We start from the raw sequence: 22,761 nt of genomic DNA, 5'->3' as shown, positions 1-22,761 counted from the left end.
CGTAGAATGCGTTTATATAGGATTCTGCAGTTTGGGCCGTAGTTTCCACTGGCCCTGGGGCCTTGAATAATTCCACTTCGGTTTTGAGAAGTGAGAAGTTCGCTTTTGAGAAGTTTTTATTGTGGTTTTCTGGGCTGGAAGTGGGGTCGGGATGTGGACAGCCAGTGAAATTAATTTATGGTCTGATCTTACCAATGAGGGATATACTTCTGGTGTGGAGCATAGAGTCCCCATGTTGGTAATGATCAGGTCTAGTATGTTATCCCCTCTTGTGGGAGTGGTGACTAGTTGTTCCATAGCATTTGAGCTTATAATTTCCAGGAACCTTTGGGCTAAGGTGCTGGGGCTTGAGTAGTGCTCCCAGTCTATGTTTGGGTAGTTGAAGTCGCCCAATATAATGGTGTTCGGAGAGATCTTCATGTTCTCCAATGTTTTCAGGAAAGCAGAGTGGGATTCCTGACTTTGAGAGGGTGGTCTGTAGGATGCTATAAACTGAAAAGCAGTCTTGCCCACTGTTGGTTGCACATGGATGGTCTCCGATACTTTGTGCAATGCCACTAACCTGGAGGTGTGGATATCCTTGATAAATATGGACACTCCCCCTACTTTTGTGGTTCGGTCCAGGTTTTGGGGTCGAAAAGCATGATATGAGGTATAACCTGGTAGTGCTGGGGTGCACTCTGGAGCCTTGAACCAGGTTTCTGTCACTGCACAGATATCGATGTTCTCCATATGGAGGAGAGCTTCGAGCACGTGCATCTTGGGGTTAAGACTTCTGGCGTTTAGCAGCATTACCCTTAGTTTCTTGTTTCTTGTGCTCTCTATGGAGGTGGGTTTGACTTTTGAGCCTTGCCTAAAAAAGGCACTATGGGGGTGGCAAGAGTCATTGCCAATATCCAAAAGCCCAGTGGTGACAGGTGCAAGCCCTCCCTAGCGAAGCAACGTGGCTTGTCGAGCATGTCATCCCAGGCTGACAGACACTGGATCCCCTTAGAATGACACCAAAATTTTAGCCAATTGTTAAATTCGATCATTTTGTCTTTGTACTGTGGCATCATTCTAGCTGAGGGTAAGATGCTGCTCAAGGTTAGGGTCATACCGGCCTGGGCTACATGATCAGAGAGCTCCTCTATGTCTCTCTTCATGTAGTCCAGGGAGGTACGTCTCAGGTCATTCACACCAGCATGTACAATGACTGAGTCATATTTGTATTTGCTTTGGAGTGACCTGAGTGCTTGTGTTATGTGGCGGATCCTAGCGCCCAACAGGCAGCTCACTGTGACCCTCTCTTTATTCAGCCTGGTGAGCGGGAAGTCAGTGCGTCTGACAATAGAGTCACCTATTACAAGAGTATCAGGTGTGTTATTTAGCCTTAAGGGCTGTGGCTGCTTGGCACACTGACTTCATGGGCTATGTGTTGTGCGTGTTTTGTTTTGGGGTAGCATTTGCTTGGATGTCTGCTTTGGAGGTCTCTGTTGCTTAGGTAGATTTTTATTTAGAGCCTCTGAGTAAGTTTTTGTGTATTTATGTGTTTGGTTCGCTGATGTGGTGGGACTATGTGATACTGGAATTGTGTTGTGTGAGGTTACCTTCTCCTCCTGACTGGTTTCACCAGTTTTGAGATGAGAGCGCTCAGCCTCCAGTTTGGCTATATGGTTGCATCTCTCACATATATTTCAACCTGTTTGGAGGAGGAGAGGGTTGTCCGTGTACATGAGACAGTTGTAACATTGCCTCAAAATTCCCAGATTCACCAGCTGGACTGGAGAGGAAACCATTGATTGATCTTTGGACATGCTAGAGTAATACAGGGAAACAATTAATACGGACCAATAGGGGACAAGGTAATCGTAGAGAGTATAAGAGTAAGTAGTGCTTATGGTTTAATAGTGCTAACTTTTAAGATTACTTATTTGGACCAGTGAAGGGCCTTAGAATGAGAATATGGTGTTTAAATTGAGAGAGAGAGCAGTTCTAGGGGAAAAAGTGAAGAGCAGACTGTGGAGCCAGGAATAGTTTAAACCCAATTAGGCGGCGCTGCCAGTTGTTGCGCTTTGCACAAAAACGAGCAAAACCGCGCAAAAGAGGGATTTAAGAGAGGAAGATCAAGGAGTTAGGAATTGACCCAAAATGGCCAATAAAACTACAGTTTCAAGTCAGTGACCACTCCCACAGGGGTAGGCAAGGCTGCTCAATGTTGATCACTGCCACTGATGAACAGAGAGACTTCCCTTTAGCCCAAACAAAAATGGCCTCCAAGAAACAAAAGTGTGGGATTTTCATAGATTCGTACTAGGCTAACTGCCCTTGCCAGCTATTTTAAAGCTTAACCAATTATCCCTTTTGAGACTCAAACCCGGCACTTTGTGTTTGTAAGGCAAACACCTTAACCATTAGGCCACCTTCCCACCACGTGTGTTTTCTTATTTTTTTGTATTGCAAAATTTTCCATATCCGGATATCTTTGCCTGTATTTCTCCTCAAATATCTTTGGTGCTGCTCCTTTTGTATTGATAAGTTTTGCTTTCTCCTTTGTATAAATATTGCACCATATTATATCTTTCTTTCCCATGTCCATATTTCTTCTTTAGATGTCTCCTGCACCTCTCGTTCTCCTTACTTTGGGAACTAGTTGTTTAATCATGTTGTGATATGACCTATGTTAGACTTTGTATACTGAATCCTTCACTTCGCAAATATTCCATAACTTCAGCTTCTTTATTTTTAACTTCTACTTGACTAATCTTCTGTTCTATATTCCCTCTCTTTGTGATTTTTTTTTATTGTGCAATCTTCCATATCTGGATGCCTTTGCCTATGTTTCTCTGCGAATATTTTTGGGGTCTGCCTTTTTGTGTTGATTTGGCTTTCTCCTTTGCATAAATAATGCACCATAACAGATCTTTTTTCCCATGTCCATATTTCTTTTTTATACCCTTCAAATGTCCCAAAATGTTGCTCTTTAAATTTTCGCACTTCCTCAGTCGCTTCTTTTCCAAACGGCACAAGGTTTCTTGGTCTATATAGTGTTTTTCATGGATCTATTGTATTAATGAACACAATTCTTTATTTGAAGTTTGACAGTTTTTTTTGTGGAAGTATTTTTCTTTCCTCTAATTTCTCTCAATCTTTTCATACATCTTTTGTCTGGAAATTCTGGGCTTCTTGCATAATAGTACCAATATATAATTTCTTAACATCAATAGTCCACTCTATCATCTGTATAGCTCTTTTTTGGCCTATCAGTTTTTGTGGACTGCTACTTCCTTCTAGAATAGCCCCCCCCCCCCCCCCCCGGACCTGGCCTAGGCCCATTGTAGGAATATTTCCATGTCTTGAGGATTCTAGATGGTCATTTTTTCCAGTACTGGTACTAGTGTGCCAACCAGGATTGGGCACTTTTTTTATCCTGAGACTTGTGTACCCAGCTATCTTTATTTTTTTAACTTACTTCTGTCCATGATGCATGCTATATAAAATACAATCTACATATCAGTGTTCTCTTGGTGAGCTGTTCTGAAAAACACAGTCCACTTCATGAAGGTAATCGCCAAGGCTTGAGGATGAATTCACAGTTCCAGCAATCCTTATCTCCTTTTGCTGATTTTATCATCTCTCCATTCCGATCCTGAATGTCCATATAGCTTGGTCTATTGCAACACAGATCTAACGATGAACATCAAGTGGGTTTTAATTACTTTGTACATCCTATCAGGCTTTTTAGGTGCAGGAGACCAACTGTCTGGATTGGCAAATGCAGAGTTAAAAACATACTCCAGAGCTCCAATGACAGAAATAATGGCAAGAATTTGAGTACCCACCTGAAGGAAGTCAAAGTATCTCTCTTGTGTCTCTGAAATTTCTTTTCTTTTCCACTGGAAGAGTTCCTTCTTCCTAGCAATAGAATTTGAGAAAAATTTCTCCACAGATTCTGAATCTAATGTAGCAGAAAATGAGACCTGGGAAGCAAAGTCCAGTCCATCCTCATCGATGTCTGACAGGGAGTCACTAACAGAGTCGGAGACCTTTTCCCTTTCAAATTGGAAGTGGCTGGAGAAGTAGTCTGTAACGGCTGCACGGTTTTGAAAAGTCTCTTGACAAAACTATATTACAGTTCCTTAGTTTCTCTGCCAGAAGGGGCAGACTGAAGAGAAATAAGTTTGGTCTATTCGGTTTTATTTCTCAGGGTCTACAAAGGGAAAGATCTGGAAAAATCGATGTCTGTACTTCCAACACCAAACATGCCAAATCCACTCTAAAAGGGAATTGATGGATTCAGTCCAGCACTTCCAACACCACAAGGCAGGTTCTCAGTTCTTGACTGTAGCCATATGTCTTGTATTTGAAGATGCGACAGGCTTCCAACTAGCAAATTAGCAGGATCCCTCAGAGAAATATCAGAGGGGTAAGGAAGCATCCGAAGATCAGAGAACTTTGACATGCCACAGTGGAGTCGTCTGTCAAGGAGCAGTCAAGGGGGAGGATATCATCAGAAGCATCATTTTACAGATTTTAATTTCTTAGGAATCTGAAGGATGGATCGTCCAAGGCATCGAGTTGGTACCACTGAAGTACAAGTAAGGGCCTTCAGCTTGCCTTCAACTGACTTGGGAGCAAAAGACAAGCAAATCTGGCAGGCAAAGACACTGTGTGCCTCTCCCCCCAGCAAAAACAAACTGGCTGAGAAGCTTTATATGGTGTTGGTGTACCACACAGACACATCCCTTTTCTCATAGGCATAAAAAAAATTTCTGTCAAACTTTACTTAAGTAAGGAAAGTCCCAAGAACAGACCCGATCTGCCTAAATGCTGAGTGAACTGACTGCCAAAATAATGAAGATGCAGTGAAATCTTGAATGATTCAAAAAACAGCAGCCAAACAGCCATTCAGGTTCAAACTTCTTTACTCTTGCATAACATCCTGTACAATAAGGATAAAGATCTAAAAGGCCTTTTTAACAATATTTTAAAAAGGTGTGTGTGTGTGTGGGGGGGGGTGTACCTGCATCTTGGCAGAAATCAGTGCTGACTGTATTACCAAAAGGTGATGGGAATTCTTCATATCTGACTTCACATAGACCAGTTTTTGGTTTTCAGCTATGATTATAAAGTATTCATATCTATATTCGCTAAGAGACAGGCAAAGATGCTACACTGATAGCTATGGATTAGGGTGGTTTTGTAGTGGGAAGTGAAGGCAAACATTAGAAAACATTAAAAGAACAATGATGATCCAATGGGAAGTGGAGTATAAAAGAAAAGTCCTACTACTGAGTCTTGATGCAAGCAAAGCATGGATACAGTCAGTTGGGATTTTATGAGTATGGCAATAAGTTAATAAAGAAGATATATGAAGGGTCAGCAATATGGAGTAAAAAAAGGAAAGATGAACCAGGCAAGGGTGTCGTCTTTTTCCTGTTATTTGCCTTATAGTTATAGCTGTTAGCAAAGAAAATAAGGAATTAAAACATTCAAGGTTATAACTTATGTATAACGAGTGTTTGGAGAAGTATTATTTTTAATACTCAAGTAAACATCTCAGGATTTGTCCTCAGGTAGATAGCAAACACTGGAAATGTGATGAGGAAGAAAGATGAAATTGAAAACAAGTTTTCTGAATCAAGATAATTTATTTGTAGACAATTTTAGTTTGCACTTGATAAATTAAAAAAGGACATTTCCAGTGTTGTGGAAAACTTTGACAGTTTCAAGTCTTTTTGGGATATAAATTAAATGAAGATAAAACAAAAGCTGCAGAAGTTAACTATGCACTCATGCATGAATTTTATTCAGCAATACTCACTTATGGGGACAAGGTAAGTACAGACTAAAAATTATTCTGTTATGACAGCTAAAGGTATATGGGAAGAGATTAAACAGAAGATAATACAAAAATAAAGACATGTGAAGCTCCTGATTATGGAGAATACAGTAAAACATAAAGAAGGGAAAATGTTTTCAGTCTTGTTAGATTGTTCATAATTTATCAATCAAATGAGAAGTTGAGAGTTAAAGGGGTTTAGCTGGTTGGGAAGAGTTAAGGGGGACAAGTTGATTCTCCCCACAAAGCAAAGTGGTTTATGTTTACCTTTAAGGCACATAACTCAAGCAGAGGATTATAAATCTAAAAAGAAAAGGATGATGATGGTGGTGGTGATGAAACATGCAAAAGAGTGAGAGAATTTTGAAAGAAATAGTCTAGGATTCTATATACAATTCCTTACAAGAAAATGTTAAGCACACAGTATTCTTTTCATAAAGTACCAGAAGGTATTCTAAATCAGCACAGGAATGAAGAATGAAGAAAGGACAGAGAACTCTGCAAGCAGACATCTAGAAAATAGGCAAAGCGGGATGGAATTTTCTGGAGGAAATTAGCAAAATAACCAAGATATTGGAAACAAATAACTTGTGAGGAAAAGGCAACGGAATGGCACAAGGGTAAGAGGGAGTTTGAACTGCAGGTTTAGTGACTGCCTTCCCTTATCAAGGGTACAGACAAAGAAAATAAGGATAAGGTGAGGCTAAGTGAAATATCAGTTCTAGTAGAGTTTTAGTTATATCTATAATAGAAAATGCAATTAAAAAGCTTAATTATTAGGCCATATAAAATACTGCACGATAACTATGCAAATTAAAAAAGACAAAAGATAAGAAATTTCTGAAGTATGCAGAGTCATTCAGAAGATTTAGGCTTTTTGCATAGATGTGCTTGGACAGTTTAATAACCAAACAAATGTCACTGGATTTGTCCTAAGATAGATAGCAAACACTGGAAATGTGAAGAGGAAGAAAGATGAAATTGCTGACACGTTTTCTGAGACTCTAACAAGTGGACAGGTTGTAAAAATTCTCTACAAAGTAATTTGACAGACATATTTGGGGAACAAATGATTCTTATAACCAGGGACATAGGATCTATACGCAAGTAAGGTACTAGCAAGTTTTAATGTTACTGACAAAAAAAAAAAAATGAAATCCAAGTTAGTTAATCATAACATAGATTTTTTATATTTATAAAGGAAATAAAAATATTTGTAACGGATAGCATAAAGGTGACTTCCATGCAAGCTAACTCTGGGGAACTTCAATATAATGATGGAGCACCAAAAGATTCAGAGCTTTTTTGCCCAGAAAAAAAAGGAAGGAAAGATCCCTGAAAAGAAAAGGCTTGGAACCAAACCCAACAGTAAACTATATACAAAACCGTGTTTGTACACATAACATACACATTTATATATATATATATACATACATACATATACACATATATAGACACACACACAGGCAACACAAATTACAGTTGTGTACACTTACCATAAATGTAGATGTTAGAGTGTATTGACTGTTGCAGTCATTACACTTGGGCTTATCTGCCTGCAGGTAGCCCTCAATCAGCCCGAATACCAGAAACAGGTAGTTATGTACTCACCATAACGATCAATGTACGTGGTCCATCTCATCTCACATTTTCTACTCACGGGTTCGGAGCTGAAAATTGGCTCTGACTCTGCCAACTTATTCTCTAGCACGAAGTCTCTAATTGGCTGGGCTAACCCGGTATCCCAAGATGCACCTCGCCTAGCCCCAGATCTAGTTTGCAGCCATTCCAGTCACATCCCACACACAACCGCCACTGGAAGGAGCTCCAGCCAGAAAGGAAAGAAAAAACAACTGACATTGAAGGGTTCTCAAAGACAATTTTCCTCCAAATCCTATAGGAAGGGGGCAGGTGGGAGGGTACGTAAGAATGTGAGGCGAGATGGACCACATACATCGATCATTATGGTGAGTACATAACTACCTGATGTTATGTGGTCCTTTCTCGCCTACATTCTTTACTCACGGGACAGTGTCCCCAGCACCTCTATCCTGGGCGGCTCATAGTAAAATACTCCTGAGAACCGTGGAACCAAAGGAAGCCCGGCCCCTAGAAGCCATGTCCAACTTGTAATGAGTAATAAAGGTGTGCGGAGAGGCCCAGGTGGCCGCAGCACAAATATCATCCAATGAAAGCCTGGCATGGTAAGCTATTGATGTAGACACTGCCCTGGTAGAGTGAGCTTTGACGGGAAAGGATACATTTCTGCCTGACGAATAGATAAAGGAAATACAATCTTTGATCCATTTAGAAATTGTGCTCTTGGAAATAGGACAATTTGTTCTGTTTTCTGAGAAGGACACAAACAGTTGATCAGACTTCCTAATATGCTTAGTCCTGTGCAAGTATAATCTTAGTTGTCTGTGCACATCCAACTGGTGAAATCTAAACTCTGCTTTATTGGAAAAGTTTGGAAAGAACACTGGTAACTCAACAGACTGATGAAGATTAACGATGGATGACAACTTCGCAAGGAAGGACAGGTTAAGTCTCAGGGAAACTCTGTCCTTATGAAAGGTCAAATACGGAGGTTTAATGGACAAAGCTTGAATCTCTGAAACTCTTCTGGCCGATGTAATGGCCATTAGGAAAGCAGTCTTACAAGATAGAAATTTTAATTCACAGGTGGCAGCCGGTTCAAAGGGCGGTGAAGTGATGGCTTGTAACACAAGGTTTAGATCCCATGGCATGACAGGTTCTGAAACAGGAGGGCGAAGTAACCAGGCGCCTTTCAAGAAGGCCTTACAAAGTTTATGGCCCATAAGAGAAGGCTCGTAAGATGTATGAAAATTGGAAACTGCAGCCAGCTGCACCTTAATGGTGGCAGGCTCGGAGCCCTGTCGGAACAGCATGGCTAAAAAAATCTAAGACCGACGGAATTGGGGCTGTGAAGGGGTCCAAACCTTGGGCCTGAGCCCAAATGGAGAATCTCTTCCATTTGCTGGAATAAATCCTTCTGGTGGAAGACTTATGAGATGAAGACAAGGTGTGTACCACCTCAGGTGAAAAGGAATGCCGTCTAACTAGCGATGGAAGTGGAGCAGCCAGGCCGTCAACCTGAAGGTTCGCAGGGAGGGATGAAGCTGTCCTGACATGTGAATCAGTAGGTCTGGCACTGGGTCCAGGGTCCAAGGACCGTCCACTGCGTACTTCTGAAGAAAAGGGAACCATACTTGTCAATGCCAGTGTGGAGCAATTAGAATCATCCTGCTTCCCAAGGATATGGCTTTCTGAATCACTCTTGGTAACAGAGGAAACGGAGGGAAAGCATAGATCAGACCGGAGGGCCAATCGTGGACTACAGCGTCCCTGGTGGACTCCCCCTGTGGGGGGATCAGTGTGAAGTACTTGCTGCATTTGGCATTGAGAGGGCTGGCGAAAAGATCGCAGCAAGGCTGACCCCACCTGTTGAAAATTTGAACCGCCACTCAGTTGTTCAGGGACCACTTGTAAGGCATCAGAACAGCTCTGCTTAGCCTGTCCGCTATCACGTTGGTCTTTCCCGGAATGTGTGTTGCCACGAAAAACCATTGGGAAGACACTGCCCTATGCCACACTCGCATGGCCTCTCTGCAGAGGGGATAAGACTTGGTTCCCCCCTGCTAGTTCAGGTACCACACCACGGACATGCTGTCCGAGTGAAATGCAATCATTCCCAGAGGAAGAGAGCTTTGGAGTGCCCGCAACACTAGTAACACCGCTCTCATCTCTAGAACATTGATGTGCAGGTGTACCTCGTGATCTTGCCATGTGCCTTGGACCGTCCTGCCAAGATAGTGCCCCCCACCCCATCTGGGAGGCGTCTGTGGTCACCGTGGCCACTGCAGACATAGGAATCAAGCTCCTCCCCTTGTCCAGATTGGTGGAACATAGCCACCAGCGGAGGTCCTGTTTGCACCATTCCGAAAGATGTATCAAGTGGGAAAGAGGAAGTTTCTGAAAGCACCATTTGGCCGAAAGGAGCCAATGTAGGATCCGCATGTGTAACCTGGCTAGAGGCACCAGCATGATGGTGGCAGCCATGGATCCCAAGAGCTGGAGAACTAACCTGGCCTGAACTCTCTTGAGGGGCAACAATGCATGAAATCTGAGACTGCAGCACTCTTATCCAATCTTGTGGCAGAAAGGCCCGCATTTGAATAGAGTCTAGCTCTGTGCCTATAAAAACAACACGCTGTGAGGGAAGCAAGGCAGACTTTTCCCAGTTCAAGGTAATTCCTAGTTGCTGACAAACTGTAATGGTAGCCTCCCTGGCTTGAATGAAGAGATGCCTGGTGGGGGCGGTGAGAAGCCAGTCGTCCAGATATGGAAACACCTGGAATCCCTGACGTCTCAGGTGAGCCGTCACCACTGCCAAGCACTTGGTAAACACCCTGAGGGCTGTGGTGAGACCAAAAGGCAGGGCATGAAACTGGAAGTGACTGGCTCCCAGCCGGAAGTGTAAGTGACTCCTGGATGCCTTGTCCATCTTGATGTGGTAGTAGGCATCCTTGAGATCGATGGAGCACATCCATTCTCCTTTTTCCAGCAAGGGAAAAATGGACTGAAGAGTGACCATTCGGAACTTGGACTTTAGAAAGTACAGTTTTGTACCTACCATAAATGTAGATGTCCGATAGGTAATGCATCTGCAGTCATAACATATGGGTTGTCCGGCCTCAGGCAGCCCCTCGGTCGGCCGGATTCCAAAGTCTGGGTCTGGCCTCGGCTGATGTCGCACTTCACCCGATGTCATAGCTCCTGGGGTATAAAGGCATCAGCCGACGCCATTTTCCTCAGTGTTTCTTGCCCCAGATGCCAGGTGCCCTCTAGGAAGGCAAAATTTGGATAAAAGTAGAAAATTCCAAACAGTAGAAAGCAAAAAGTATATATACATACAAACAAATACACCATAATAGATTCCCCCAGCTAGCTAAGAGAGGGGTAAGTACCCTAGGAATACCACAGAGGGGGAGGAGGGTGGGTAATCCTGACTGCAGATGCATACCTATCGGACATCTACATTTATGGTAGGTACAAAACTGTACTATGTCCTTCAAGGATGCATCTGCAGTCATAACATATGGGTAGAATACCATAGCCAAACTGGGGGAGGAGGCACTAAGATAATGATGGTGTAGTTAAGATCCCTTGTAAAACTGCAGTTGCAAAGCCTGCTCGGGATCTGGAGTATAAAGGAAGATTGTAATGCTTGGCAAATGTATGCACGGAGCTCCAAGTAGCAGCTTCTAAAATGTCTTTGGTAGCCACTCCTCGTAGGAAAGCTGTAGTGGTGGCTGTAGCTCTTGTGGAGTGAGGCCTGATATTTTCAGTTGTCGTCTTTCCATGAAAAGAGTAACAGAATCAAATGCAATTTCCTATCCATTTTGAAATTGTCTGTTTGGAAATTGCTTTTCCTTGCACTCCTGTTGCATATGCTACCAGAAGCTGGTCAGTTTTTCTGTTGGTCTTAGTTCTGTCCAGATAGTAGCGCAGTTGTCTATGTACATCCAAGGTGTGTAGTAGTTTTTCCCCCCTGTTCTGTGGGTTAGGGAAGAACGTAGGTAAATGAATAGCTTGGTTCAAGGATACCCTGGATACCACCTTTGGCATGAAAGTAGGATTGGTTCTCAGAGACACTCTATCCTGGTGAAAGATACGGAAAGGCTGCACTGCCATTAATGCCTGTAACTCGGATACCCTTCTTGCTGAAGTGATTGCTAGAAGGAAGGTAGTTTTCCAAGATAAGAACTGTAAGTCTGCTGATGCTGCTGGTTCAAAAGGGGGAAGTGTTAATTTTTCCAGCACAAAATTGAGATCCCATGCAGGCAGAGGTGGTTTCCTTGGAGGTTTTACATTTTTGATCCCTCTTAGAAATTGTCTGAGGAGAGGTTGAGAGAAGATAGGAGGATCCATGTTGTACTCTGCTGAAATTGATGAAGCATGAATCTTAATGGAAAAATAGGACAGGCCATTGTGGAACAGTTCTGCTAAGTATTCTAAGATGTGTGCTAGGTTTGCCAGTGTGACATCTGTTCCCTTTGAAGCACTCCAAATGAGGAATCTCTTCCATTTGGCTGAGTATGTTTTCCTTGTGGAGGGTCTGCGAGCCTCCAGGATAATGTCCTTGACCCTCTGAGATAAAACAGGTTGGTTTTGCTTTATGCAATTTTCCAGGCAGTTAGCTGCAGCATTTTCAAGTTTGGATGCAGGGTCTTGTAGTTGTTCTGTGTTAGAAGTAAAGGCCATAGAGGTAGAGGCCATGAGTTCGTCCGAGACATGCTTCTCAGTAGCGGGTACCAGTGCTGCCTTGGCCAGTCTGGAGCTATCAGAAGTACCTTTGGCTGTTCCTCCCTGATCTTCAGTAGAACTTTGTACATCAATGGGAGAGGTGGAAAGGCATAAACTGTCAGGGCCTTCCAGCTGAAAGAAAGGGAGTCCACCCTCCAGGCTTGTGGGTGGTATTCACTTGAGCAGAATTTCTTCAGTTGGTGGTTGAGTGGGGAGGCGAACAGGTCTATCTCTGGCATTCCCCATTTCTTTGTTATGGTTTTGAAGATGTCTGGATGCAGCATCCATTCGTGAGCATCCGTGGTAGTTCTGCTTAATCTGTCTGCTAGTGAATTTTCTTTTCCTGGTACGAATCTGGCCTGCAGTTGAATGTTGAGATTCAGGCCTAGGTTCCACAGATCCATTGCCATCCGGCATAGAGGGTAGGAATGCGTGCCTCCCTGTTTGTTGATGTACCACATGACTGTGGTATTGTCCATCCTTATCAGTAGGTGTCCTTGCTGGAGGAATGATTTGAATGCCTCAATTGCATGCTTCACTGCCAGCATCTCCTTTAGATTTATGTGTAGATTCAGCTGGTCTTGGGACCATAGGCCTTGGATACACTTGTCTTCCATGTGTGCGCCCCAGCCTAGGTCTGAGGCGTCCGTGGTGATGGTCTGCCTTGGTTGTGGTTTGTGGAAAGGCAACCCTCTGTTGGTCTGGCAGGCCTGAGCCCACCACAGGAATTCTTTTTTCAGGCATGGAATGATTGGTATCATGGTTTCTAGACTGTGTCTGTGTTGAGACCATACATTCCTTAGGTACCATTGTAATTTTCTCATATGCAGTCTGGCATGTGGGATCAAGATTATGCAGGATGCCATGTAACCCAGGGCCTGCAGTACTTTCCTTGCAGTAAGCTGAGTTTGTCTTGTCAATGCCATGAAGTAGACTGGAAGTTGCTTTTGTTTTTCTTCTGTGAGAAAAGCCATCTGAGTTATTGTATCCAGTTCTGCACCCAAAAATGTTATCCTTTGGGATGGCACTAGTCTTGACTTCTGTATGTTGACTGTGTATCCCAAGGCTTGCAGCAGTTGTATGACATAGGCCAAATCCTTTATTATTTTTGTCTTGTTGTCCGCTTGTATTAAGCAGTCGTCCAGGTATGGGTAGATTTGAATTCCCTGAAGCCTGCAATGTGCAATTACTGATGCCAGGCATTTCGTGAATACTCTGGGCGCAGTAGATAAGCCAAAGGGCAATGCTGAGAATTGATAATGCTCTGATCCTGCAAGAAATCTGAGGTGTCTTCTGCAATCTGGTCGTATAGGGACGTGCAGGTATGCCTCCTTGAGATCTAGAGTCACCAGCCAAGACTCCTTGCCCAACATGGGAAGAAGTTGCTGTAGGGTCAGCATCTTGAATTTTGGTACAATGAAATATGTGTTCAGTGCGGACAAGTCGAGAATAGGCCTCCATTGAGTTTCTTTTCTTGGTACAAGGAATAGTCTGGAGTAAAATCCTTGGCCTTGTTCCATAGATGGTACCTTTTCTATTGCTCTCATCCTTAGTAAGTTGATGATTTGTTTTAGAGCCTCTGACTTCTGGCTTGGTGGAAGGTTTGGCATTCCTCTCTTTTTTGGTAAAGTGTGGAAGTGAAACCTGTAGCCTTTGTCTATTGTTTGCAAAGTCCATTTGTCTCCTGTAATGCAATGCCAGTTTTTTGAAAATAAAGCTAACTTTCCGCCCAAGGGTGCTTCCAGTTGTTCCCTGGTAGGCGGAATCAGAGCCAAGTCATTGTGTCTGTCCTGTGGAAGTGGTTGCAGTCGCAGCTGTGGCGGCACTCCTCTGGTTGTCAGGTTGCCACTGACGGCCCCTGTAGGCACCCCTTGATTGACCTCTGCCTCTTGGGCGTCTATTTCTGCCTCTCTGTGCTCTGGAGGTGTCTGGAAAGGACCAATTCTTTGAATGCCAATTTCTGCTGAACCTCGGAGGTTGGACCTGCAGAAAATCCTTGACTGTTTGCACAGATTTTGTTTTTTCTTCCACTTTCTTTAGAACCTCCTGTGCAGGGGAGCCAAATAAACTTTGTTTCTCCATAGGGGCATTTAGGAGTTTAGACTTAACATGGTCTGGCAAGGATTGCTCTTTTAGCCAGGCATGCCTTCGAATCACTGCTCCAGTCATAGCTGATCTAAATGAAGCCTCCAGTGCATCATAGCCACATTTTAAGAAATGATTACTGACCTGCTGAGAGTTGTGTACCAACTCCTGAAGGGACTTACGGTCTAAAGGTTCAGGAGAGGAAAGCTTTTTATTCAGCTGATCTAACAAAAATTCCTAGTACTGTATCATGTGAAATTGACAGTTTAAAGCCCTGGCAGAAAGAGTAGCAGATGTATAAACCTTTTTACCCCATCTCTCTAATGCTCTTGATTCTCTTTCAGAGGGTAGGGGGTTTTTGGCAGAGGCAGCTGCAACACCCTTAGGGCCCTGAGAAATGGTTTCTGGGTCTGCAGCGTGGGCCTTATACAAGTGGAAGTGAGAATCCGGGACCCTGTAATATCTGTCAGGTTTGGCAGGGGCGGGGGGTAGAGAATCAGGGGCTGAACAGGCATCATTGTATGCATCATCAACAACTGATAGTACAGGTGGTATGGCTAAAGGCCTATGCTGTGGTAAGTGTAAAAAAGTCCTTAGCCTTTTCCTAGAATCAGAAAAATCCTGACCCTGCCATTGGAAGTGTTCCCTCATTGAATGCAGAGTTTCCCCAAATGAAAATTCTTCTGGGGGGGAGGCAGAAGGAATGGAATCTTCTGCATCCGAATCCTCATAAGGTGAGTATGGCCTTTCCTGATGGTCTGTTAAATCTGATCCATCCGAGGAATAGTCAGAGGAGAGAGGTTCAGGGGGTTCAGTCCTAGGCCTTTTTTCAGGAGGGTGTTGTGAGGCCCTGTCTGGGTGAGGTTGGGATCCCCTGATCAGAGAAAGAAGGTCCTCAGCAAGGCTGAGAATCTGAGAACTTGAGGAAGGTCTGTGAGGGGGAGCTTTTGTAGGCAAGGCCTTGGAAAGTTTAGCTGCTTTAGCCCTGGAGAAGGCCTTAATAGACATAGAAGCAGGGGGTCTAGCTGCCCCACGTGCAGGAGTAGAGATGTCCAACGGAATGGTGTCGGACAATTCTTGTGTGCCTGCTTCTTCGGTAGGAATTTCTGTAGCCGACTCAGCCGGGGCCTCTGTGGCCTCGGGTGTCGGAGGCATGCATGCGGCCGAAGGAAGAACCGAGGACTCAGTTTCAGCCGAAACCGAGACACTCGCAGTAGGCCTAACCGTGGTTTCAGCAGAAACCGCAGGCCGCGAGTGTCGGTCCTTTTCCTTGCGTTTTTTGGCTAAATGTGTAGTCGGAGTCTCCGATGGCATTTTATATGCAAAAGCGGGACCAAAAAACTCTTCTGCAAACTCCGACCGACGTCTAAGTGTCCGTCGGTTGAAGGAAGCACAGGCTAAACAAGCTGATACGTCGTGGTCTGGGCCTAAGCAAGGAAGGCAGTAAGAGTGGAAATCCTTATGAGGTATTTGTTTCCCACAAGTTAAACAATTATTTACTTTGTCTGACATCGGCTGAGGCAAGAAAGAGTCCCCAACGGGGTACTTAGCTTTTTTAGAAGTCTTCGGTAGCTGAAATCTCTGGATCTGACCGACCGGCACTTGCGAACAGCTTCTGCTTCGGGCACCGCGTGGCAAGAAAGACCGAGGAAAATGGCGTCGGCTGATGCCTTTACACCCCAGGAGCTATGACGTCGGGTGAAGTGCGACATCAGCCGAGGCCAGACCCAGACTTTGGAATCCGGCCGACCGAGGGGCTGCCTGAGGCAGGACAACCCATATGTTATGACTGCAAATGCATCCTTGAAGGACATCATAGTGATTCAATCGGCTGAGATCCAGAATGGGCCTCAGGCCCCCTGTTCTTTTCAGCACCAAAAAGTGTCTTGAGTAAGTTCCTGATCCGATATGGTCTGAGGGAACTGGTTGGATGACTCCTTTTTCTACCAGCTTTGAAATTTCTAGTGCTGCTTGATCCCGTTGACTGGGTGGAACGTCCGGGATTCTTTTGACTGGAGGGGGTGTTGATAAAAGGGGGATAGCGTAACATCCGGTAACTATTCGAAGCACCCAACGATCCTGGGTGATGCTTTCCCAGTCTTCCGGATGCAACGAAATTCGGCCCCCAACTGGCTCCGGAACAGCACAGTCGGGCAATGCCTCAGGAACGCTAAAAGGAAGACCCGCGAAAGGAATCACGGTCTCCCGAGTTGCGGGGGCCTCCTCTGCCTCTAGGACGGCATCTTCCAGAATAATTTCCCCCTCCTCTGCCTCTGGAGGGGGACTCGCCTTGGGCGGCAGGGAAAGACTTCTGTGACTTCTCGAACCACATTTTCCCTCCTCTCTGAGCCTTGGAGTAAGGCCTAGAAGGAAGAGAGAAACGGGCCCCTAAGGCAGATAGGGTCTTCCCCTCCTGTACGCATCTGGTGAGGGTGTCTTTCACTATGGTCCCGAAGAGTGAGGACCCAATCAAAGGGGGCGTCAGTGAAGGAAGACTTAAAGGCCTCCACGAAATGACACAGGTGCATCCAGGCTTGCCTTCTGAGAGCTACACCCAAGCTAGCTGCCCTACTCTCCCCTTCGGCTGCATAAGATATGAGCCTCATGGATGAGTTGACAATGGAACCAAGGGTAGACAACTGGGCGTTAACAGTCTGCGCTACCGCCTCAGGCATGTTACCCATCAGAGTGTCTCCTAGCTCCTTAAGGAGATCTCTCTGGAGCCGAGTAAAATGACAAAGATAATTCAGAGACCGCAAAGTAAGGTCGCTGAAGACAGGGTACGCTTCCTGTACCGGTCCATACTCCTGGACTCCTTGTCAGGAGGATGGACGGAAGAAGCCTCTGCAACTTCCTGCTGAGTGGCTGCCGCCACCACCAAGGCATCAACGGAAACCCCTTTGGTCAGGAACTCTTTCCCCGGGGGAGCAGAAAGAAACTTATTTGGACATCTGGGCACCAGTTCTACGGAATCAGGGGTCTCCCACACCCTTCGACAAAACAAATCCAGGAGTTCATCGAAGGGTGGAGACACCCAGGAGGCGGAGGGTTGAGCTCCTAAGGCATTGAGGAATACAGACTCCTCCTCAGAGGGGGTCTTGGAAGGCCAGTCGCCTCTCTGCCTCAAGATCTCCAGGATGTCGGAGAAAAAGATATCGGAGGATGACTTAGGGGACCCCTCTGACTCCTCGAGGTCGGTATCGGAAGTGAGGGACTCGTCCTGGAATCTATGTGCTTCCTCTTGCACAACTTCTTTCTAGGGGGCTCCTCAGGCACCACCACAGGGGGGCCCTCAGAAAGTTGGGAACCGCTCATGGGGGTATCCTCAGACCTTCGGGCTCCGCCATCCACGGACAGGGGTGTGTCAGAGGCTCTAGCCGGGGTGTAGGGGGAAGGAGTGACCAATCCGGGTGATGTAACTGACGATCTGGCCAGTGCGCTCCTCATGGTCTCTAAGGCAGGTCCCCCCCGAATCCGAGGACTGACCCGTCTCCGAGACCACCACCGGAGTCGGGGTGCCCCCGAGCCGATGCACTGAGAGGGAGGCTCGGAACAGACAAGAGTCCCAAGGTATCCCCCTCTGGTCCGACTGAGGAAACCAGAGTACTGAAACCAGAATGGTTGGAGCAGACGTCGGCTCCAATAAACTCGCAAGGGGTATGGGAGCCGACACGAGAACATCACTTGGCGTGGAGCACTCGGGCTCCGATGACACATGGGTGCTTGGAGGAGGAATCATTGGTACAAGAAAAGAGACTGGAACCGGAGCCGAGAACAATTTTGCTAACACGGACGACTGCAGAAGCCTCTGGACCAGCCTATCCACATCCAAATCAGACAGCCTAGAGGATTTGGAGGAAATAGGAGATCGGGATATTCTACCCGGAGACTCAGGCCTAACACTGGGTGACCGGCTCCGAATAGGCTCCAATAATATCGGGGCAGAGGTCGACTCCAGTACAACAGATACCTCCTGCGGCACCGAGGACAATGGAGCCGAGGAGGCAGTATCCACTTTCAAAACCTTCTCTGGGGGCTCTGATGAGACAGATGGAGACCGAGATCTTTTCTTGGTCTTGGAAGTCTTAGACTTAGTACTAGAAGAAGAGTCTAAGGACTCCTCAAAAGAAGGTTTAACTAGGCCCTTCAAAATCTTATTTTTTCTTTCTTGTAGTACCCTCGGGCTAAAAGCATGGCAAAAACTGCAGGACTCATGCAGGTGAAGAGCACCAAGACAATAAACACAGATAGAATGCCCATCTGTAATGGACATCTTGTAGCCACATTTTGAGCATTTTTTAAACCCAGAGGGTTTATGCTCTTTCTGCACTTTAGACATAGTAGTTCACAGCACACACTCAACAGACAGACACAAGAGGAAGGCAGGAAAAACCAAACCACGAACAACCAAGGAAAGTCTTAATTTAAAATTTCTTTGGTGCAACAAGGAAATCTAACTACCGACCAAACAAAAACCCAAGTTTACACAAAAACAACACAGGAGGGATACCACAAAAAAAAAACACTACTCGCTTACACAGTACACTCACAATGAAAAACTAGCTATTAAAATAGCTTTTTACGAGAAACAGACTGCTAAAGACTTATGAAAAGTTTTGAAAAAGGGTACTTAGCCACAGCCAAGAGAGACCACGTCCTAACTCTACGAGTGGCAAACGAGATCTGGGGCTAGGGCGAGGTGCATCTTGGGATACCGGGTTAGTCCAGCCAATTAGAGACTTTGTGCTAGAGAATAAGTTGGCAGAGTAAACCAGTGAGTAAAGAATGTAGGCGAAATAGGACCACATAACATCTTAGTATTTCTGCATCTGTTGCTATCACTCCAGGACTGACGTCAGGTGGTCAAGGGTATAAAAACAGGCAGCAGACGCATTACATCATAGGGAGCTAAGGTAAGGTGGGGAAATCACCACCAGTAAAAAGTAAATACCAGTACCAATACCCCTGTAAGGGGTGAGTAACAGACACAGAGAGGAGAGCGAGAGACAGAGAAGGGTTCTGGAGGGAAGGAAACCAGGACTGCAATAGTGAATACACTCGAACATCTACATTTATGGTAAGTGTACACAACTGTACTATTTGTACACAACTGCACTATGTTCTTGGTGTTTCACTGTTGCAGTCATCACACTTTGGTGGATTCCCAAAGCTGAAGAAAGGGTGGAAGCAATCAAGAAGAGTTGGGGCCGGCTAGTATCCCCTGCAGGACTGCTGTTGCAAAACCCGTCCTGGATTTGGAAAAGATAGGCAAGGTGGTAATGCTTGGTGAAGGTGTGTACAGCCTCCAGAATGTCCCTGGTAGGGACACCCCTGAGGAATGCTGTAGAGGCAGAAGTTGCCCTAGTGAAATGTGTTCTGACCCCCTGAGGGGTTGGTTTCCCATGGCGTTTGTAGCAGAAATGGATACAGTGTGCTATCCATTTGGAATTTGTTTGTTTTTAAATGGCCTTGCCCTCTGCCACTGGTGCAAAACTGAGTAGTAACTGGTCAGATTTCCTGAGGGGCTTAGTTCTACTGAGGTAGAGTCTGAATTGTCTGTGCACGTCCAAGGAGTGCAGGATCCTTACCCTTGAGGATTAGGGAAGAAGGCTGGCAAGTGAATAGATTGGTTAAGAGTCACACTGGACACCACTTTAGGGATAAAGAAGGATTAGTCCTGAGGGAGACCCTGTCAGCATGAAAGATAATGAAGGGTTCCACAGCCATAAGTGCTTGTAGCTCACACATTCTTCTAGCTGAAGTGATGGCCAAAAGAAAGGCTGTTTTCCAAAAGAGGAATTTTAACACTGCGGATGCTGCAGGCTCAAAGGGAGGGAGCGTGAGCTTTTCCAGTACAAAGTTAAGGCCTCAAGCAGGGGTGGATGTTCTCCTCGGTGGCCTTAAGTTGCTTGCCCCTCTCAAGAACTGCTTGATGAGAGAGAGAGAGAGAGAGAGCAAAGACAGGAGGCTCAGTGTTGTAATGAGCCGAGATGGCAGAGGGATGGATCTTAGTGGAGGAGAAGGATAGGCCTCTGTGGAGTAGATCTGCTAGGTAATCCAGGATTAGATGCAAGGAGGGCAGTGTTGTCTCCTCTCCTTTAGATTGAATCCAGGAGCAATACCGTTTCCACTTATCAGCACAGGATTTCCTTGTACTGGGTCTTCTGGCTTCAAGAACGATGTCCAGCACCTGCTTGCTTAGGCTGGTCACTGGGGGAGAATTCAAAGAATACAACAGGCTGCAAGATTCACTGTTTGCAGTTGCAGATGCAAGATCTGTTCCCCCTGCTGAGTGAGGAGGCTTGGGGTATGGGGTAGGTGCCAGGGTAGCACCGGTGACAGGTTGCGGAGTAGTGGGTACCAGTGCTGGCATGGCCAGTCTGGGGCAATCAGGATTGTCCTTGGTCTGTCCTGTCTTATCTTGAGTAATATTCTTGAGAGAAGGGGCAGAGGGGGGAATGCATATATTTGAGACGTTTTCCCACTGGTAGGACAGGGCATGCACTTTCCAGGCCCTGTTGTGAGGTGTCCTGGTGCAGAATTTGCTGAACTGGTGATTGCAGAGGGAGGCAAAGAGGTCCACTTCTGGGATCCCCCATTTCTGGATTAGAAGGCTGAAGGTCCTAGCTTCTAATTGCCACTTGTGTGGGTCTATGAGATTTCTGCTTAAGTCGTCTGCCAGTGAATTTTGTTTGCCTGGCAGGAATTGAGCTTGCAGAAGAACATGCATGTCCAAAGGCCATGTTCCACAGGGCCATGACTAGCCTGCAGAGTAGGTAAGAGTGGGTTCCCCCCTCCTTGCTGATGTACCACATAACTGTAGTGTTGTCTGTTTTTATTTGCAGGGGTCCTGGTGAGAGTAGTGATCTGAAAGCTGTTAGAGCATGCTGAACAGCTAGCATCTCTTTTTGGTTGATGTGCAGATGAATTTGACTTGGGCTCCAGTGGCCCTGAATGCACTTGTCATCCAGGTGTGACCCCAGGTATAGTCTGATGCATCTGTAGTTAGGGTCTGGGCGGCGTGGGGTTGAGTAAAGGGAAGTCCCTTGTTGTGGTTGCATGCTGCTGCCCACCAATGAAACTCTGTTATTAGACAAGGTATGACAGTTTCCATGTCTAGAGAATGTTATCACCACAGACTTTTTAAGTATCATTGAAGTTTCCTCATACGCAGTCTGACATATTGAATTAGTACGATGCAAGAGGCCATGAACCCTAGGGCCAGCCTGCAAGACTTTCCTTGCGGATAGCTGGGTTCTGGTGGCCATTTAAGTGAAGTAGTCTGTCAGGCTTGTTTTTCTAGTGTAAGGAATGCCATCTGGGATGCAGAGTCCAAGCTTGCTCTCAGGAATACAATCTTTTGACTGGGGACTAGTTCTGATTACTTTTCACTGATAGTGTACCCCAGGGAGTTTAGAAGATTCTTTACAAATGTCAGGTGCTGCAACATCTTTTCCTGACTGTCTGCCTGAATCAGGCAGTTGTCCAAGTACGAGTAAATTTGAATTTTTCTCTGTCTGCAATAAGCAATGGCTGGAGCCAGGCATTTTGTGAATACTCTGGGAGCAGTGAATACGCCAAAGGGAAGTGCAGAAAACTGATAATGCATACTATCCTGCCCTGAAACTTAGGCATTTCCTGCAGGAGTCCCTGATAGGGATGTGCAGATAGGCTTCTTTTAGGTCTAGGGTGGCTAACCAGGCATCTTTGGACAGCACAGGAAGCTGCTGCTTAAGGGCACGCATTTTGAATTTTGGTACCACTAGGAAGGTGTTTAGAATGGAAAGATCTAGGATTGGGTGCCAAGTGCCCTCTTTTCTGGGTACCAGGAAAAGTCTGGAATAGAATCCTTGACCTATCTGTTCTGCAGGAACAGGTTGAATTGCCCTTATGGAGAGAGCAGGGATTGAACTTGGCATTGTGCCTCTGCCAACTGGTTTGGAGGAATGTCTGGGAACCCTTTTGGGGTTGGCAGTGAGTGGAAGTAAAATATATACCACTGGGATACAATGTTGAGGACCCATCGATCTTTTGTGATGGCGGTCCAGTTTTTTGCATGATGGGCAGATTTTCCTCCTAGGGGCACGAGCAGTTGGGCAGATGTGAGGAGTGGAGTTGAGAAGTTATTGTGAATTCTTTCCGTAAGGAGGTGGCTTAGCACTCACTGTTTTTGAAGAGGAGGCACTCCATTGCTGAGATCTCTGCATACCCTGAGCCTGTAGTCTGAGGGGTCTGTTTCCCCTGGGTCCAGTTTGAGATGACCTTGAGGGAGCTGCAAAGGACCAATGCTTCGACGGGCAATGCCTACTGAATCTAGGAGGCTGCACTTGCAAGAAATCTTTGACTGTCTGCATAGATTAAGCTTTTTCTTCCATCTTTTTTAGAACCTCTTCTGCTTTGGTGCCAAACAGATTGCCCTTGTTCAAAGGAGCGTCTAGTAATTTTGATTTGACATTGTCTGGCAAGGTCTGCTCCTTAAGCCAAGCATGCCTTCTTAATACAGAACCAGTGACTGCTGCCCTGCA

At 45.5% G+C, this 22,761-nt stretch overlaps 1 protein-coding gene across 1 annotated transcript in view; it reads right to left on the bottom strand.

Moving 5' to 3' along the window:
* USP9X (ubiquitin specific peptidase 9 X-linked) overlaps window positions 1-22,761 on the bottom strand; it is a 5,037,693-nt gene that overhangs the window by 1,321,709 nt on the left and 3,693,223 nt on the right. Inside the window, exons 30-31 of the mRNA XM_044071835.1 lie at window positions 13,152-13,183; window positions 3,400-3,428 (exon numbers count right to left, since the gene is read on the bottom strand). Of these exons, the coding sequence (XP_043927770.1) occupies window positions 3,400-3,428; window positions 13,152-13,183 (61 nt within the window). The remainder of the gene's footprint in view (window positions 1-3,399; window positions 3,429-13,151; window positions 13,184-22,761) is intronic.

The sequence above is a fragment of the Protopterus annectens genome, chromosome 5.part0 (genome assembly GCF_019279795.1).
Source record: "Protopterus annectens isolate FY-2018-M chromosome 5.part0, PAN1.0, whole genome shotgun sequence".
NCBI classification, from domain to species: Eukaryota; Metazoa; Chordata; order Ceratodontiformes; family Protopteridae; genus Protopterus; species Protopterus annectens.
This window is presented reverse-complemented; position numbering and strand designations above follow the sequence as displayed.